We start from the raw sequence: 18,335 nt of genomic DNA, 5'->3' as shown, positions 1-18,335 counted from the left end.
TGGAAGCTGTCGGGGGGAGGCATCTGGAGGAAATCAGGTCAGTCACGGTTTTGGAGACAATGGCTTGATGCTCAGTGGTGTGGTCATGCTCCAGGGGGAGGTAGGAGGAGGAATCTGAGAGTTGGCGCCCAGCCTCTGCGCGATAGAAGTCAGTTAGACTCAAAACATCAGCTCTTTTCTCTCCTTACAGATGCTGCCGGACCTGCTGAGATTTTCCAGCATTTTCTCTGTTGGTTTCAGATTCCAGTATCCGCAGTAATTTGCTTTTATACAAGGTTAGTCACGTTCTCTGAATAATTCTGTTTCATCAAAGTTCAGGTAGTGCAGTACATGGGACGGTGTCAGAGAGCAGGAACCCCCAACGAATTCACACCATCCCTCCACAAACCCCGCGACACTGGGGTCACACTGTCCCCTTGCACCAAAGAGAGAGCCACATAACTCTATCGCTGCAGATGTTGAAGATTGAAAATAAAATCAGAAAATGCTGGAAAAGCTCTGCAGGTCTGGCAGCATCTGGAGACAGAGAAACAGAATGGATGTTTCAAGTCAAAAATAACTGCTTCCGAACTCAGCACCTCCAGGATTGGTTTGACTTAAGTTCATCAGCAACAACAACTTGCATTTATATAGCATATTGAAGACAAACCTTGACACTGAGCAAATTTTAAAAAAGAGGCGACTAGCATGGCTTACCACAAACTTAGTCCATGGACAGAGGTAGATTCTTGGGAGTGTCTTAGGAGTAGAGGGAGAGAGAGAGAGAGAGAGAGACAGGAGAAGAAGTTGCAGGAGAAAATTGCAAAGTTTAAGGTCAACACTGCTGAGGGAGCATAGAGACTGTGTGATACATGAGAGGTCAGAACGTAGAATTGTGGAGCCTTGATGTAGGTTTGCTCGCTGAGCTGGAAGGTTCATTTACAGACGTTTCGTCACCCTACTAGGTAACATCTTTGCCTGAGGCCAACTGAAGATGTTCCCTAGTATGGTGACGAAACGTTTGAAAATGAACCTTCCAGCTCAGCGAACAAACCTACATCCAGAACCTCAACCTGAGCTACAAATCTTCTCAAAACTCACTAATTGTGGAGTTGCTGAAGGATTTTAGGCACTGACAGAGGTTGTGAGGTTAGAGAGGAGAGTGATAGCCTGAGAGTGATGAGCCTGCTCCATTTTGGCGGTAACAGGGGATTTCTGATGACATTGCTTAGGCCACTGTTGGAATATTGTGTGCAATTCTGGTCTCCATCCTATCAGAAGGATGTTGTGAAACTTGAAAGGGTTCAGTTAAGATTTACAACGATGTTGGGAGAGTTGGAGGGTTTAAACTATAGGGATAGGCTGAACAGGCCCGGGGCTGTTTTCCCTGGAGCGTCGGAGGCTGAGGGATGACCTTATAGAGGATTATAAAATCATGAGGGGCTTGGATATGGTGAATAGACAAGGACTTTTTTCCTGGAGTGGGGAAGTCCAGAACTAGAGGGCATAGATTTAGGGTGGTGGGAGGAAGATTTAAAAAGGACTTAAGGGGCATCTTTTTCACGCAGAGGGTGGTGTGTGTATGGAATGAGCTGCCAGAGGAAGTGATCGAGGCTGGTACAATTGCAAAATTTAAAAGGCATCTGGATGGGTACAGAGGAGCCTTGATTGTCCGAACGACATGGGTGGAGAGTATTTTGTCAAGATAATTGAATGTTCGGATAATCGGATGCCAGATAACACAGTTTAGCCAAGAATTGGCAACATTCAGACTTATTCGGATAATTGACTTTCGGATAATCAAGGATAATAGGAAGGGTTTAGAGGGATATGGGTCAAGTGCTGGCAAATGGGACTAGAGTTATTTCAGATGTCTGGTCATAATGGATGAGTGGGAGTGAAGGGTCTGTTTCCGTGCTGTACATCTCTATGACTCTATGACATCGACATTGACTCCGAAATCACACAGACCACCTCTGGAGTAATGACAGCACAGAGGGATCAGATGTTCCAGTATTTGTGGTCAAACCCCTAATTGCCCTGAAACAGAGTGGCTCTCCAGAACATTCCAAAGGGCCATTAAAGAGTTGACCCCATTGCTGTGGTTTTGGAGTCACGTGCAGGCCAGGCTGAGTGAGGACGGCAGATTTCCCTTCCTGAACAGCATCGACGAATCAGCGATGGGGGTTCACCAACAATCAATGCTGTTATGGAGATGATCATCAGGCGGGTTTATATCCCACCAGCTGGTGGTGACGGCGGTGGGACTTGAAGCCGGGTTTGGACATCAGTCATGGAATACCAACCCAGGGACATGAGCACGACACCATTGTCTACCACCCTCCCACCCCCAACACCCTGTGCCCTGTATAATACCCCGAGTGTCACTGCCCCCTGCAGCTGTCAGAGTTAGGAGGGACGGCACCCGGCAAGGAGGGAGGGGAGGGAGGAGGTCTCACGGGGGGAGAGGGCACACGGGGAGAGGACACACGTGAGGAGGGCACACGGGGAGAGGACACACGGGGAGAGGGCACACGGGGAGAGGACACACGGGGAGAGGACACACGGGGAGAGGACACACGGGGAGAGGACACACGGGGAGAGGGTACACGGGGAGAGGATACACGTGGGGGGAGAGGACACACGGGGAGAGGGCACACGTGGGGAGAGGGCACACGGGAGAGAGGACACATGGGGAGGGCACACGGGGGAGGGCACACGGGGGGAGAGGGCATACAGGGAGAGGACACACGGGGAGAGGACACACGGGGAGAGGGCACACGGGGAGAGGACACACGGGGAGAGGACACACGGGGAGAGGACACACGTGAGGAGGGCACACGGGGAGAGGACACACGGGGAGAGGGCACACGGGGAGAGGACACACGGGGAGAGGGCACACGGGGAGAGGACACACGGGGAGAGGACACACGGGGAGAGGACACACGTGAGGAGGGCACACGGGGAGAGGGCACACGGGGAGAGGACACACGTGAGGAGGGCACACGGGGAGAGGACACACGGGGAGAGGACACACGGGGGAGATGGGGCACACAGGGGGGAGGGAACATGGGGGGAGGGGGGGAGAGGGCATGGCCAGTTGACTGTACGTCTGCCCACTCCGGCCCATGCGGGATGACCGCTCGCTCCTACACCTTCATCCCGTGCTGGGTCTCCCTATGGCGCCGGAGGTCCACCTTGCGCTGAAAGCCTTTGGTGCAGAGTTCACAGCCGAAAGGTTTGAAGCCTGAATGTTTGCGGCTGTGGGTGATGAGGTTGGAGCTTTGGCTGAAGGATTTCCCACACACCTGGCACTTGTGAGGCTTCTCTCCTGGAAATAAACAAACCAGAAAAAACCCTGAGTGAAACAAACCGAGCTCTGACTCTCCTCACGGCCTCCCGAGACACTTCACAGCCCAGGTACGTCCCTACAGGGTGGAGGCAGGCTATTCAGCCCATCGAGTTCACACCAACCCTCTGAAGAGCATCCCAGCCCCCTCACCCTAGCCCCTTAACCCTGACATTTCCCACAGCCAATCCACCAAGTCTACACAGCTCTGAACACTATGGCAATTTCCCATGGCCAATCCACACTGAGCTGCACATCTTTGGACTGTTGGAGGAAACCCACGAAGACACGGGGAGAATGTGCAAACTCCACACAGACAGTCACCCGAGGCTGGAATCGAACCTGGAGCTGTGAGGCAGCAGTGCTAACCACTGAGCCAGAGTGCCGCCAATGCAATTCATTGCAACACAGCCGTTGTTCCAATAGAGGAACACCACCGCCATTTTGTGCACAGGTAGATCCCACAAACATCCATGAAACAATGACCAGATAATATCTTTGATGAACCTTGCTTAAGAGATGTGTATTGGAGCCAGGACATCAAGATTGCTTCACAAGTAAAGGCTAGATAGGTTAAAGGGGGGTCAGTTTGTTCAGTTAGCCAGAGAGCTGGTTTCTAATACAGAGTGGCCCCAACAATGTGGGTTTAATTCCTGCAATGCCAAAGATTAGCATAGAGTCATAGAGATGTACAGCATGGAAGCAGACCCTTCGGTCCAACCCGTCCAAGCCGACCAGATATCCCAACCCAATCTAGTCCCATTTACCAGCATTTGGCTCATAACCCACTTCCTATTCATATACCCATCCAGATGCCTTTTAAATGCTGTAATTGTACCAACCTCCTCCACTTCCTCTGGCAGCTCATTCCATACACGCACCAGTCTCTGCGTATCACTTTAAAATTTTTCCCTTCTTACCTTAAACCTATGCCCGCTAGTTCTGGACTCCCCCACCCCAGTGAAGAGATTTTGTCTATTTACCCTATCCATACCCTCATGATTTTATAAACCTCTATAAGATCACCCCTCAGCCTCCGACGTTCCAGGGAAAACAGCCCCAGCCTGTCTAGCCTCTCCCGATAGCTCAGATCCTCCAGTCCCGGCAACATCTTTGTAAATCTTTTCTGAATCCTTTCAAGTTTCACAACATCTTTCCTGTAGCAGGGAGATCAGAATTGCACACAGTGTATCCCACTAATTGCCTAACCAATGTCTTGTACAGCCACAAAATGACCTCTCAACTCCGAAACTCAATGTTTTGACCAATAAAGGAAAGCACACCAAATGGCGCCTTAGCACCCTATGTACCTGAGACTCCATTTACAAGCAAATATGATCCTGCACTCCAAGGTCTCTTTGTTCAGCAACATTGCCCAGGACTTTACCATTACACGTATAAGTCCTGTTCTGATTTACCTTCACAAACCTCACAGTTATCTAAATTAAACTCCATCCGCCACTCATAGAGGGTGGTGGGGAATCTGGAACTCGCTGCCTGTGAGGGATGGAGGGGCTAAAATCCTCATCACATTGAAGAAGGATTTCGATGTGCATTTGCGATGCCCAGGCTATGGGCCAAGTGCTGGGAAATGTGATTACAATAGTTAGGGGGTTATTATTGACTGGCACAGACGCAATGGGCCAAAGGGCCTTTTACTGTATGATAGATCCATATGACTGTCTGATTATCAGGGATTTAGACTGAGTTTAACATTAGATCCACCATGATGTGATTGATTAGTGGGCTACAGTCGAAGGCCGAATGGCCTACTCCTGTTTGAATTGAGGTCGATTTCCTTGTTCTTCATTGAGGTAGCAGCCAAGAGATTATTGACACTGATGTCAGAGGGTAAACAGGACCAATCTTTAAACTGTCATTTCAAAGTGGAGATTAATTGCTGTGAGTCAGGCGAGGAGTTTAAGATTGAATCCATCTGTTTTACCTTCATAAACATTTATTTATGCCACAAAAATCCCATATAACCTGTTTCAGTCTGTCTTTATTGACTAGGTCACACATGTTAATGTCCAATACCTGCACACAACTAAAATACACAGCACTCCTTCAGCACCTGCTGTGTCAGGCTCTATTTCTAAGCCCAAGTGACTGGACACCACTATCTTTAGTGAGATATTTTCCTATTCCTCTGCTCAGTGATGTTATTACACACCTTTGGAGCAAGTAGGACTTGAATCCAGGCCTCCTTGACCAGAGTTATGGACACTCCCAGTTCACCCACAGGAGGCCCTAAACGACTAACAGGTGAAGAGAATCTGTGTCTGAGCTACAGGTGGTACCAAGGTGAGCAAGGGGAGCTGATGTTCAGGCAAGCATTCATCTGCTGACTTCCGGAATCACGTGTGTCATCAATATTTCAGACCAAATTTACCATCAGCTTGGCGTTTAACAGACCTGCTACAATTCTGACATTATAGGCAGGACTATGTTTAAACATAATATTATAATCAGCTCCAAAGCTACAGCTCAGGAAGGTTGCTATACAAGTGAAAGATTTTATTTACTCTCAGTCTTCACTTTACCCAGAGAAATCATGCATGTTCGGGTCTAACTGCAGATATTTCCCTGCATAACTGTGTGTATGGGGATAGACTCTGCGTACCTGTGTGCATGGGGATAAAATCTGCGTACCTGTGTGGATGGGGGTATATTGCCTGTGTACCTGTGCGAATGGGGGTATATTGCCTGTGTACGTGTGTGGATGGGAGTATATTGCCCAAGTACCTGTGTGGATGGGAGTATATTGCCAAGGGGTATATACGCCCTTGAACCCCGCCCCTCCAATCACCACCACGACAGAACTCCATTGGTCCTCACCTACCACCCCACCAACCTCCATATACATCGTATCATCCGCCGTCATTTCCGCCACCTCCAAACGGACGCCACCACCGGGAATATATTTCCCTCCCCTCCCCTATCAGCGTTCCGAAAAGACCACTCCCTCCGCAACTCCGTCAGGTCCACACCCCCCACCAACCCAACCTCCACTCCCGACACCTTCCCCTGCAACCGCAAGAAATGCAAAACTTGCGCCCACACCTCCTCCCTTGCTTCCCACCAAAGCCCCAAGGGATCCTTCCATATCTGCCACAAATTCACCTGCACCTCCACACACATCATTTACTGCATCCGCTGCACCCGATGGGGCCTCCTCTATATTGGGCAGACAGGCTGCCTACTTGTGGAACGTTTCAGAGAACACCTCTGGGACACCCGGACCAACCAACCCAACCACCTCGTAGCTCAACACTTCAACTCCCCCTCCCACTCCATCAAGGACATGCAGGTCCTTGGACTCCTCCATCACCAGACCATAGCAACACGACGGCTGGAGGAAGAGCGCCCTCATCTTCCACCTAGGAAACCTCCAAACACAAGGGATGAACTCAGATTTCTCCAGTTTCCTCATTTCCCCTCCCCCCACCTTGTCTCAGTCCCAACCCTCGAACTCAGCACCACCTTCCTAACCTGCAATCTTCTTCCTGACCTCTCCGCCCCCACCCCACTCCGGCCTATCACCCTCACCCTAACCTCCTTCCATCTATCGCATTTCCAACGCCCCTCCCCCACGTCCCTCCTCCCTACCTTTTATCTTAGCCTGCTTGGCACACTTTCCTCATTCCTGAAGAAGGGCTCATGCCCGAAACGTCGATTCTCCTGCTCCTTGGATGCTGCCTGACCTGCTGCACTTTTCCAGCAACATATTTTCAGCATGTACCTGTGTGGATTAGGTATATTGCCCACGTACCTGTGTGAATGGGGGTATATTGCCCGTGTACCTGTGTGGATGGGGGTATATTGCCCACATACCTGTATGGATTGGCGCATATTGCCCACGTACCTGTATGGATCAGGGTATATTGCCCACGTACCTGTGTGAATGGGGGTATATTGCCCGTGTACCTGTGTGGATGGGGGTATATTGCCCACATACCTGTATGGATTGGCGTATATTGCCCACGTACCTGTGTGGATGGGGGTATATTGCCCATATACCTGTATGGATGGGTGTATATTGCCCATGTACCTGTATGGATCGGGGTATATTGTCCACGTACCTGTGTGAATGGGGGTAAATTGTCCACATACCTGTTTGGATCAGCGTATATTGCCCACGTACTTGTGTGGATGGGGGTATATTACCCACATACCTGTATGGATTGGGGTATATTGCCCACGTACCTGTGTGAATGGGGGTATATTGCCCACTTACCTGTATGGATCGGGGTATATTGCCCACGTACCTGTGTGGATCGGGGTATATTGTCCACGTACCTGTGTGGATGGGGGTATATTGCCCACGTACCTGTGTGGATCGGGGTATATTGCCCACATACCTGTATGGATTGGGGTATATTGCCCACGTACCTGTGTGGATCGGGGTATATTGCCCACATACCTGTGTAGATGGGGGTATATCGCCCACATACCTGTGTGGATCGGGGTATATTGCCCACGTACCTGTGTGGATCGCGGTATATTGCCCACATATCTGTATGGATGGGGGTATATTGCCCACGTACCTGTGTGGATGGGGGTATATTGCCCACGTACCTGTGTGGATCGGGGTATATTGCCCACGTACCTGTGTGGATGGGGGTATATTGCCCACGTACCTGTGTGGATGGGGGTATATTGCCCACATACCTGTGTGGATGGGGGTATATTGCCCACGTACCTGTGTGGATCGGGGTATAATGCCCACGTACCTGTGTGGATCGGGGTATAATGCCCACGAACCTGTGTGGATCGGGTATATTGCCCACGTACCTGTGTGGATCGGGGTATAATGCCCACGAACCTGTGTGGATCGGGTATATTGCCCACGTACCTGTGTGGATGTATGTGTGCTTCTTCATGTCAGATTTCTGGTGGAATCGTTTCCCACAGTATTGACATGGATACGGCCGGGTGTCCGAGTGGATCAGGAGGTGGGTGGACAATGTAGATGATCTCTTAAAGCTTTTCCCACACATTTTACATTCAAAGATTCTTTCCTACAAAAGTGTAAAACATGAGTGAGTCTGAGCCTCTAAAACAAAATCCTGTCCCAATCCATCATGATGCCTATTCAGGTGGGAATATCACATTCCTGTTTTCTGATTTCTCCCCCACCCTCTCCTGAAGGGGCTGACTCTCACTGGGGTACAGGGTCTCCCTCCCCCTCCTGAAGGGGCTGACTCTCACTGGGGTACAGGGTCTCCCTCCCCCTCCTGAAGGGGCTGACTCTCACTGGGGTACAGGGTCTCCCTCCCTCTCCTGAAGGGGCTGACTCTCACTGGGGTACAGGGTCTCCCTCCCCCTCCTGAAGGGGCTGACTCTCACTGGGGTACGGGGTCCCCCACCCTCTCCTGAAGGGGCTGACTCTCACTGGGGTACGGGGTCTCCCTCCCCCTCCTGAAGGGGCTGACTCTCACTGGGGTACGGGGTCTCCCTCCCTCTCCTGAAGGGGCTGACCCTCACTAGGGTACGGGGTCTCCCTCCCTCTCCTGAAGGGGCTGACTCTCACTGGGGTACGGGGTCTCCCTCCCTCACCTGAAGGGGCTGACTCTCACTGGAGTACGGGGTCCCCCTCCCTCTCTTGAAGGGGCTGACTCTCACTGGGGGATGGGGTCTCCCTCCCTCTCCTGAAGGGGCTGACTCTCACTGGGGTACAGGGTCCCCCACCTTCTCCTGAAGGGGCTGACTCTCACTGGTGTGTAGCCCCCTCCCCCACGATGCCCTCTCCCCTAACCCCGGTGTGTTTGGTTGTTACTCATCCTGAAGCCCCCCCCCCCCGGACCTTTGATGTTGTTACACAGTCGGTGCCGGGTACCTGTGAGTGAATGTTCATGTGCTGCTCCAGACTGACTCCATGACCAAACGTCTTCCCACACAGCTCACAGGCATAAGGCCGAATCCCACTGTGTGACCTCCTGACATGGACCTCAAGACCATGGGCGGTGGAGAATACCTGGTAGGGGAATTGGGCTCATTAATACAGGGATCTCAACATAGAGCCCCTCCCCAGGGAACTAATTCACTTGTTCATTCATTCATTCTTTTATATGGAAGGAGTAACAGGAATGCAGAGTACAAGGCTAATGGTAAGATGTTTGGTAGTGTAGATGAGCAGAGAGATCTCGGTGTCCAGGTACAGAGATCCTTGAAAGCTGCCACCCAGATTGATAGGGTTGTTAAGAAGGCATTTGGTCTGTTAGTCTTTATGGGGAGAGAGATTGATTTTCAGAACCACGAGGTCATGCTGCAGCTGTACAAAACACTGGTGCAGCTGCAATTGAAGAGAGTTTGGACAGACTGGGGTTGTTTTCCTCAAAGCAGAGGAGGTTGAGGGGGGACATGATTGAGGTGAATAACATTATAAGGAGCCTAGACAGGGTAGACAGGAAGGAAGATTTCCCATTGATAGAGGGATCAGTGACCCCGGGCATAGATTGAAGGGAACGTGCAGGAGATTTAGAGGGGATGTGAGAAAACTCTTTTCACCCAGAGAGTGGTGGGATTCTGGACCTGACTGCCTGTGAGGGTGGGAGAAGGAGGAACCTTCATCACATTGAAGAAGGATTTAGATATGCACCAGTGATGCCAAGACATACAACACTCAGTGCTAGCAAATGGGATTAGAATAGTTAGATAGTTGTTATTGACCAGCACAGACTCAATGGGCTGAAGGGCCTTTGTCCTGTAGCTTTCTAAGACTCTGTGACATGGGTTTGAATTTCACTCAGGCAGTTGAAATTTAAGTATTTATTACTTAAATTACTGTTAAATTTGGAATTGAAAGCTGGTCATAGAAACCCTGACAAAGATCATTACATGGGCTGGCCACATGTGGCTGCAGACCCACAGTGATGTGGCTGACTCTTAACTGCCCTCTGGGCAATTAGGGATGGGCAATAATTGCTGGCCTTTGCAGGAATGCCCAAATCTCATGATAGGAAGAGGGCAGTAGGTAGTTTAACACAGACAGCAGCTCCAGGAGGACAGCACATCCTCACTCACACACTCAGCTCCTGGAGGTGGGACATGGACTCATGGAATAAGGCTGTTACCCACAGAAACAACATTTCGTTAAAACAGGCTGGGACTGTGACGTGCACCTGTCAACAATGAGCTGGAACATTGTGGACCTTCTCCTGGAGTGACTTCAGCTGCTGTTACCTTGTTACACTTGATGCAGTTGTAGGAGCTGGACGCTGAGCTGTAGTGGGTGCTGTAGTCGATCGGTTGGTCCATCTCCAAGGGTCCCGAAACACGGGCTCCGTACAAATCAGCTTTATCCATCAGGAGAGGGGAGGAAAAGCTGGAGGAGAGGTGGCACAGGTCATACACATTCTGGAATCGCTCCCAAGGGAAGCCAGGCCTGGAGACTGGGGACAGTATGCAATCTTCATCACTGGCTGAGCTTGGGGGGAGAGAGGCTGACTCTGCAACAGAAAGGAACTAGAATCAATGTACACCTCAAACAGCCTGGCCCTCTGGCAACTCCAAACCTGCCTCTCCTGAGGGCACGCCCCTCGGGATTTCACCTCCAAATGCCCCACTTCCCAACACCCATCTTCCCAACACAAACTCCTCCTAACATCAACTGGGGAGCCATTTAGATTCAATCAAACAATTCCTGATGCCCATCTTCCAAGATGTCAGGGCATCCCAAAGTACTTGCCGGCCAATGGGCGGCACGGTGGCACAGTGGTTAGCACTGCTGCCTCACAGCGCCTGAGACCCAGGTTCAATTCCCGACTCAGGCGACTGACTGTGTGGAGTTTGCACGTTCTCCCCGTGTCAGCGTGGGTTTCCTCCGGGTGCTCCGGTTTCCTCCCACAGTCCAAAGATGTGCGGGTCAGGTGAATTGGCCATGCTAAATTACCCATAGTGTTAGGTAAGGGGTAAATGTAGAGGTATGGGTGGGTTTCGCTTCGGCGGGTCGGTGTGGACTTGTTGGGCCGAAGGGCCTGTTTCCACACTGTAAATCTAATCAATGAGGTATTTTTAAAGTGCATTGACTGTTGTGACGCAGGAAACAGAGCAGCCAAATTCCGCACAGCAAGATCCCATAGGAACGCGATAATGACGGTCGGTTTATTTTCACGGTGGTAATCTCCCTGCTTGTCTTCATTCTAGTGCCATGGGAGCTCATACATCCCTTTGAAGGGCTCCTGGGGTCTCAGGTTAACCTGCCACCTGAAAGGCCAGCCCTTCCGTGCCTCGGCCCTGCATCAGGCTGTTAGCCTGCTCTGTGGTGTACTATTCCTGGAATGAGACTTGAACCCAGAACCTCGCGGCTCAGAGGCCAGGGTGCTGCCAACATGGACATGACCCACTCAATGGAGCGAAGAAGCTGAAGGCACAGCCAAGTGAACAAACCAATCAGGAGTTGGTCGTTCGGGCCCTCTGAGCTGCTACACCATTCAATAACGTTGTGACTGACCTGACACCTCAAGTCCGGCCTACTCCCAACACCTCCCCTCACCTCCTCCCTCTCCCCCTCACTTATCAAGAATCCTCCCCACTTCTGCCTTCAAAGACTTGTTTCCATTACCTTTTCAAAGACTGATGACCCCTTTTGGGGAAAAACCTTCACATAATCTCCAGCGGAAATGGCTGACTCCTTACCTTTAGAAGAACCTCCTGCTCTAGCCTCTCACACTGTCCACGTGCACCCTGTCACAATCCCTCCCGACCCGATCGAAACACACACAATCAGGTGGTACAGTTTCTAAACTCCCACAGGCCCAAGCTGAGCCTATCCTGCCTTGCGCAGTTTGCATTTTAATAGCCACCTTCCAAGGTATCACCAGTTGGTGGAGTCAAGGATGCTCAAGGCTCAGTGGTTAGCACTACTACCCCACAATGCCAGGGGCCCAGGTTCAATTCCAGCCTCGGTGGGGGGGGGGGGGGGAACAACTGTCTGTGTGGAGTTTAGATTAGAGTGGTGCTGGAAAAGCACAGCAGTTCAGGCAGCATCCGAGGAGCAGTAAAATTGACGTTTCGGGCAAAAGCCCTTCATCAGGAATACAGGCAGAGTGCCTGAAGGGTGGAGAGATGAATGAGAGGAGGGTGGGGGTGGGGTGCGGCGTTTGCTTGTTCTCCCTGTGTCTGCGTGGGTTTTCTCTGAGTGCTGGAGACAGTAAGGACTGCAGATGCTGGACCTGGACACAATGGGCTTGGAGTTGGAAGGACACAGTGGGTCAGACAGCATCTGAGGAGCAGGAAAGTCAACATTTCGGCCCAAAACCCCTTCGAGAGAAATGTTGACCTTACTGCTCCTCGGATGCTGTCTGGCCCTCTGTGCTTTTCCAGCTTCACATACATTGACTCCTCCAAGTGCTCCAGTCTCATCCCACAGTCCAAAGGTGTACAGGTTAGGGTGGGTAGGCCATGGGAAATTGTCCCACAGTGTCCAGGGATGTGCAGGTTAGGGTGGATTGGCCATGGGAAATTGTCCCACAGTGTCCATGGATGTGCAGGTTAAGGTGGGTAGGCCATGGGAAATTGTCCCACAGTGTCCAGGGATGTACAGGTTAGGGTGGGTAGGCCATGGGAAATTGTCCCACAGTGTCCAGGGATGTGCAGGTTAGGGTGGGTAGGCCATGGGAAATTGTCCCACAGTGTCCAGGGATGTGCAGGTCAGGGTGAATTGGCCACGGGAAATTGTTCCACAGTGTCCAGGGATGTGTAGGTCAGGGTGAATTGGCCACGGGAAATTGTCCCACAGTGTCCAGGGATATGCAGGTTAGGGTGGGATTGGCCATGGGAAATTGTCCCACAGTGTCCTGGGATGTGCAGGTTAGGGTGGATTGGCCATGGGAAATTGTCCCACAGTGTCCAGGGATGTACAGGTTAGGGTGGATTGGCCATGGGTAATGTCGGGTTACGGGGACAGAATGGTGGAGTGGGCCTGGGTGGGATGCTCTTTGGAGGGTCAGTGTGGGTACCTTGGGCAGAATGGCCTGTTTCCACGCCACGGGGGCTCTATGATTCGAGGGACCAGAATTGAGCGAGTACGGGGATTCCGGTGGGCTCGAGGGGTTTGGAGAGATTGGGAGGAATGAGGTCATGGGGGGGTGGGGTGAATTGGAAACGCACAGGAAAGAAAAGGAATTGGAGGGAAGGTGTTGATGAGGGAGTATGGGGAAGGCGGCATTTAGGACAGGTCACTGCTGGCTCACTCCCAGCGAAGGAGCTTGGCTTGTGGTTCCAGCAATGCCACCAGGTGCCCGATGCAAGGGGCATTCACTGAACGCTGTGAGAGCTGGAGTTTTGCCCAGTGCCACTCCAGGAGTGCCAGGCAGAGCAAGAGATCAGGAGAGGTCAGAGAAATAAACTGCATCTGCTGGCTCCAAGTGAATGGAGGGAAAATGGCACAACAGAAAATGGCAAAGTCTGAGCAACGCCATGGTGCTGGATACTGAAACGTTCAGATTAATCAATGCATCAAGGTCACCATACTCTCCACTGATCTGACGAGGAATCTCAGCCACATTAGAGACACAGTTCAAGGATGTAGTGTTAATCCCATTAAAGCCAAATTCACTGACAAAATGCTGTTGTGGAAGTAATTATTTTTAACAACTCACAATCTGTACACCACCATTAACTTTACTTTGACTCAACTGTTCACTTCCTGTACAGAATCAACACACTAAACAAGTACACACACAAAATGTCTTTCTCAATCAGCAGGAGCTGGAACTTCTCTGGAGGTCCCACAGAATTACTGTTTGAAATGGACACCTCTTCATCTTATTGACCTCACAGTACAACCTGACGCCAAGTTTCAGCCTCTGCCTTCCCCTCTTCAGTACACTTGCCACATCTGGCTCAGCGGGAGCACTGACACACGATTGCAAGGTGGGGTGTCACATGAGCAATCACATGACCCTTTGTCACATGGTCAGGCCTGACATGATCATCAGTGGGCAGCACAGGGAATGCTGCTCTGTCAGAGGAGACACAAAAGAGCCTGCTCTCTCAGGAAAACGTGAAAGATTCCACAGTCAGTCTTTGAAAGAACAGGAGGAGTGGCTGGGAGACGGGAGGGAGGGAGTCAGGATGTCCAGGCCATTACTGATCTGACCGGACTACTATCCGATCACATGATCATCATGGGTGAAGTTTTTCTTACATCACGCCAGGAGTTACACTTCAAAAATACTTCGTTGGGTTCAATTGCAATGACATTCTGAAGTAATGAAAGAAAATAGGAACAGGAGTAGGCCATTCAGCCCCTCCAGCCTGTCCCAATATACAACGAGACCATGGCTGATCTGTGGCCTTTGACCCATATCCCTTAATACCTGTGCTTAACAAAAAATTCTCTTTCTCAGATTTAAAACGGCCAGCTAATCCAACATTTATTACCATTTGTGGAAGAGCATTCCAAACATCTCCCACCCTTTGTGCGTAGTTGTGCTTCCTAACATCTCTCCTGAACTGTCTGGCCCTAATTCTTAAACTGCACCCCTAGTTCTAGAATCCCCAGTGGAAACAGTTTATCTTTATCTACCCTGTTTTTTCCTGTTAATATCTTGGAGACTTTGATCAGATCACTCCCTAACCTTCTAAATTCCAGAGAAAACGGGCCTAAATTGTATAATCTCTCTTCATAACGCAACCTCTGAAGCCCAGGTATCATTCCTGTAAACCTACATTGCTCTCCCTCCAAGGCCAATAAATCCTTCTTTGGTGCTGTGGTGCCCTATCTGCTCATAGTACTCCCAGGTCCAACCAGAGTAATACAAGCTCCATTTTCCCTACCATTGTGAGTTCAGTTGGAAATTGAGATCATGAAACTCATGCCTATAAGTTTTTAAAAAATTATTCATCAATGCTACGTGGATAGCACGAGCCATGCCAGCATCTATAGCCCATCCCTAAGTGCCAGAGGGCAGAGAAGAGTCAAGTCCATGGCCATAAGTCTGGAGTCACATGTAGGTCAGACCAGGCAAGGATGGCAGATCCCTTTCCCAAGGAAAATCAGTGAGATTTTCCTTGTTGAATCTGCCTCATTCCTCAACACCCCTCAATTTTAAAAGGCAGGATCTTCCTCTTCACAAATAGGAAACTGGGTCTTCTTACCTGAAGAGAAGGTGTAGGTGGTGTCCTTGGTCATGTGACATCGAGATGTCCTCTCATTGGCTGTGCTGTTCTCCCATGGAAGCTCCTCCCACCCAGGCTGGGTGTCACGACCTTTCACCCCAGCCTTGGGTTCTACACGGTGTCCCGGAGACCAAGAAGGTGAATCTGGGGGAATAGCAATGGGAAACCAGATGTGTTTCATTTAAACCTTGCAGAGATCCAGAAACAGGGTCTGTCATAAATTTCTATCAACCCTCTGCTTTAACTGCAAGAGGTCCTATCATCCCCCGACCCTGCTCCCACCTCAGTCCAAAATTCTGATACTGCTTTTCATCATAGGTTTACGGTCAATCAACACGATTACTGTTGTATTGTTTGTGGGAGAACCCAAAACTAGGGGCGTTTGAAGCAGATTCATTTGGAACTGTCAAAGAGAATTAGATAAATATATTTGAAAGGTGAAAATCTGGCAGACTATAATGAAGGAATAAAGGGATTGGACCAAACTGGATAGCTCTTTGAGGAGTAAGCACAGGGATGAGGGCATGAGTGGCCTCCTTCTGCCCTCTATCGTTCCACAGTCTTAGAACAACACATAACAACAATGATTCGGAGTTCAACCTGGATAAATGCGAGGTGATGCATTTTGGAAGGTCAAATTTGAAAGCTGAGTACAGGAGGATAGGATTCTTGGCAGCGTGGAGGAACAGAGGGATCTTGGTGTGTAGGTACATAGATCCCTTAAAACGGCCTTCCAAGTGGACAGGGTTGTTAAGAAAGCATATGGTGTTTTGGCTTTCAATAACAGGGGGATTTAGTTTAAGAGCCGTGAGATCTTGTTGCAGCTCTATAAAACTTTGGTTAGACCGCATTTGGAATACTGTGTCCAGTTCTGGTCGCCCTATTATAAGAAATATGTGGATGCTTTGGAGAGGGTTTAGAGGAGGTTTACCAGGATGCTGCCTGGACTGGAGGGCTTATCTTATGAAGAGAGGCTGACTGAGTTTGGACTTTTTTCATTGGAGAAAAAGAGGAGGAGAGGGGACCTAATTGAGGTATACAAGATAATGAGAAGCATAGATAGAGTCGATAGCCAGAGACTATTTCCCAGGGCAGAAATGGCTAACGCGAGGGGTCATAGTTTTAAGCTGGTTGGAGGCAAGTATAGAGGGGATGTCAGAGGCGGGTTCTTTACACAGAGAGTTGTGAGAGCATGGAATGCGTTGCCAACAGCAGTTGTGGAGGCAGGGTCATTGGGGACATTTAAGAGACTCCTGGACATGCATATGGTCACAGAAATTTGAGGGTGCACACATGAGGATCAGCGGTCGGCACAACATCGTGGGCTGAAGGGCCTGTTCTGTGCTGTACTGTTCTATGTTCTATGCCGGTGTTGGCCGGGGTATACAAAGTTAAAAATCACACATCACCAGGTTATAGTCCAACACGAGTTTTTGGAGGGCCGTTGTGGACTATCACCTGATGAAGGAGCGGCGCTCTTAAAGCTAGTGCTTCCAACTAAACCTGTTGGACTCTAACCTGGTGTTGTGTGATTTTTAACATAACAGCAATTTATACAACAAACCATCCCACTACACATTATAAAACAAAATGTTACACCGAGCCACATAAGGAGATATTACACCAGAGACCAAAAGCTCGATTTAGGGATTGTTGAGCAAAAAGTGAGGTCTGCAGATGCTGGAGATCAGAGCTGAAAATGTGGTGCTGGTTAAAGCGCAGCAGGTCAGGCAGCATCCAAGGAGCAGGAAATTTGACATTTCAGGCCAGAGCCCTTCATCCTGTTTATGGATTGTCGTCAAGGAGGCCAATGGGATAGAGACAGGGAGGTTTGTGGGAGGTAATCTCAGAGCTTTGGGCACAGGCATCAATAGGGATACAACAGGGAATTATCAAACAAACACCAAGACCGGTCTTTCCCAGCAGCGCTTTCCTACAGGGGCTTTTGTTGAGGTCTGTCCTAAGCAGCTCCGTGATGCGGGACCCTGTGTTCTACAGTCGGTTCCCTGGGAAACACACTGAGACAAATACCGACTGCACCTGGAGGACCATCAGCTCCTTGGTCTGCCCAAAACCTGTTGATCTTCCAGTGTAGAGAGTTGACCTTGACCCAGTGTTGCAGCCTGTCACATTCCAAGGCCCAGGACTACATGCTGAGAGACACAGTAAAGTTTGGGGCAGTTGCCGCCAAGGTACAGTGGGGAAAGACCACTGTCTGGGGTCTTTCATTCCATCGTACAGTGAGGAGCTGGGCAACTGTCGGACCCCTGAGAAGGAATGTACACTGCACATATTGAGACAATTACAACTGTTTTGAGGACCCTCAAATAGGGAGATGCTGTTTGGAGTCAATGTGGGAAAATGTAAAATTGTTCATTTTGGCAGGAAGAATTTTAAAAAAGATGCGTATCATCTAAATGGTGAGAGTTTACAGAGTCCTGAGATGCAGAGGGATCTGAGTATCCTCATGAGTGAATCACCGAAGATTAATATTCAGGTACAGCAGGTAATCAGGAAAGCTAGCAGAATGTTATTCTTTATTCACTCAAGGAATGAGGCCAGCCCATCCCTAATTGCCCAGAGGGGAGTTAAGAGTCAACCACATGTAGGCTAGACCAGGTAAGGATAGCAGATTTCCTTCCCTAAAGGGCGTTAGTGAATCAGGTGGGATTTTGCAACAATCGATTCATGATCATCACTAGATTCTTAATTCTGGATATTTACTGAATTCAAATTCCACCATCTGGCCGTGGTGGGAATTTGAACATAGGTCCCCAGAATGTTACCTGGATCTCTGGATTAACAATTCAGCGATATTACCACTGGACCACCTCCTCCCTCCTGATCGGGAGAGCGATTGAATCAAAAAAGGAGACAGGGC

The 18,335-nt window shown here is 49.9% G+C and overlaps 1 protein-coding gene across 1 annotated transcript in view; it reads right to left on the bottom strand.

The window, feature by feature from the left end:
- Positions 1-982: 982 nt before the first annotated feature.
- Positions 983-18,335, bottom strand: part of gfi1b (growth factor independent 1B transcription repressor) — a 30,546-nt gene continuing 13,193 nt past the window's right edge. The window contains exons 3-7 of the mRNA XM_060841615.1: positions 15,434-15,598; positions 10,514-10,779; positions 9,168-9,305; positions 8,184-8,349; positions 983-3,310 (exon numbers count right to left, since the gene is read on the bottom strand). Coding sequence (XP_060697598.1) covers positions 3,129-3,310; positions 8,184-8,349; positions 9,168-9,305; positions 10,514-10,779; positions 15,434-15,598 — 917 coding nt within the window. The 3' untranslated portion in view covers positions 983-3,128. The remainder of the gene's footprint in view (positions 3,311-8,183; positions 8,350-9,167; positions 9,306-10,513; positions 10,780-15,433; positions 15,599-18,335) is intronic.

The sequence above is a fragment of the Hemiscyllium ocellatum genome, chromosome 21 (genome assembly GCF_020745735.1).
Source record: "Hemiscyllium ocellatum isolate sHemOce1 chromosome 21, sHemOce1.pat.X.cur, whole genome shotgun sequence".
Lineage (NCBI taxonomy): Eukaryota > Metazoa > Chordata > Chondrichthyes > Orectolobiformes > Hemiscylliidae > Hemiscyllium > Hemiscyllium ocellatum.
Note: the sequence above shows the minus strand (reverse complement) of the source record. Positions and strands in the feature narration are given on the sequence as shown.